This window comes from Frankliniella occidentalis, unplaced genomic scaffold (assembly GCF_000697945.3).
Source record: "Frankliniella occidentalis isolate FOCC.00 unplaced genomic scaffold, Focc_3.1 Scaffold18, whole genome shotgun sequence".
Taxonomy (NCBI): Eukaryota; Metazoa; Arthropoda; class Insecta; order Thysanoptera; family Thripidae; genus Frankliniella; species Frankliniella occidentalis.
In genome coordinates, this window is record NW_026267148.1 from 2054618 (window position 1) to 2055293 (window position 676).

The window sequence follows — 676 nt, forward strand, 5'->3', positions numbered from 1 at the left end:
ATATAGGCGACTTCGCGGAAGCCGCACGAGACACACGGCGATGTCCGGGCGACCTGCCCGCCGACCTCGCTCACTGTTATCACTGTCCACCGGCGTGCTGCCCGGCTCCCCCCGGCGTCGTCACGTAGCCCGCTACACCGTCGTTAGGGGAGGCTCGCGTAGGCTCGCGCGGTCAGCGGCCGCCCCGCGCTCTCCCATCACACGTTCGCACCTGGAAGCAGTACTTGATCTTCTCGTCCAGGGTCCCCCGCAGCGCCACGGACAGTCCGCGGCACCAGTCCTCCATGCTGATGTACGACGTGTTGTTGAGGTCGTACATCTTGTACGAGTAGTCGACGTTGCCCGTGTTGGTCATGTCGAGAGCGCTGTGCATTATCTCGATGAAGTCTTTCCGGAGCATCTTTCCTGAGCGCAGAGTCAGAGGAACGCGCGCATCGAGTGTAACACACGTGCAAGCTATCCTGCGATGCTGAGTTGTTCACTCCCTCCCCCCAGCAGACCCCTCGCTCACCCTTCGGGACTGTTCGGGTGAGCGCGTGGAACACGAAGCACAGCGACTCGAGCTCCTCCCAGTCGAAGTGCGTGATCTTGGTGAGCCGGCCGATCATGGGACCCCAGCGACGCCGCAGCGTGCCGGGGTTCTTCGACAGTCGGTCGTAACTCAACTGCATGGCGG

At 62.9% G+C, this 676-nt stretch overlaps 1 protein-coding gene across 1 annotated transcript in view; it reads right to left on the minus strand.

The window, feature by feature from the left end:
* LOC113207582 (calaxin-like) overlaps positions 1 to 670 on the minus strand; it is a 3269-nt gene extending 2599 nt beyond the window's left edge. The window contains exons 1-2 of the mRNA XM_026424208.2: positions 512 to 670; positions 212 to 405 (exon numbers count right to left, since the gene is read on the minus strand). Of these exons, the coding sequence (XP_026279993.2) occupies positions 212 to 405; positions 512 to 608 (291 nt within the window). The 5' untranslated portion in view covers positions 609 to 670. The remainder of the gene's footprint in view (positions 1 to 211; positions 406 to 511) is intronic.
* Between the last annotated feature and the right edge of the window lie 6 nt (positions 671 to 676).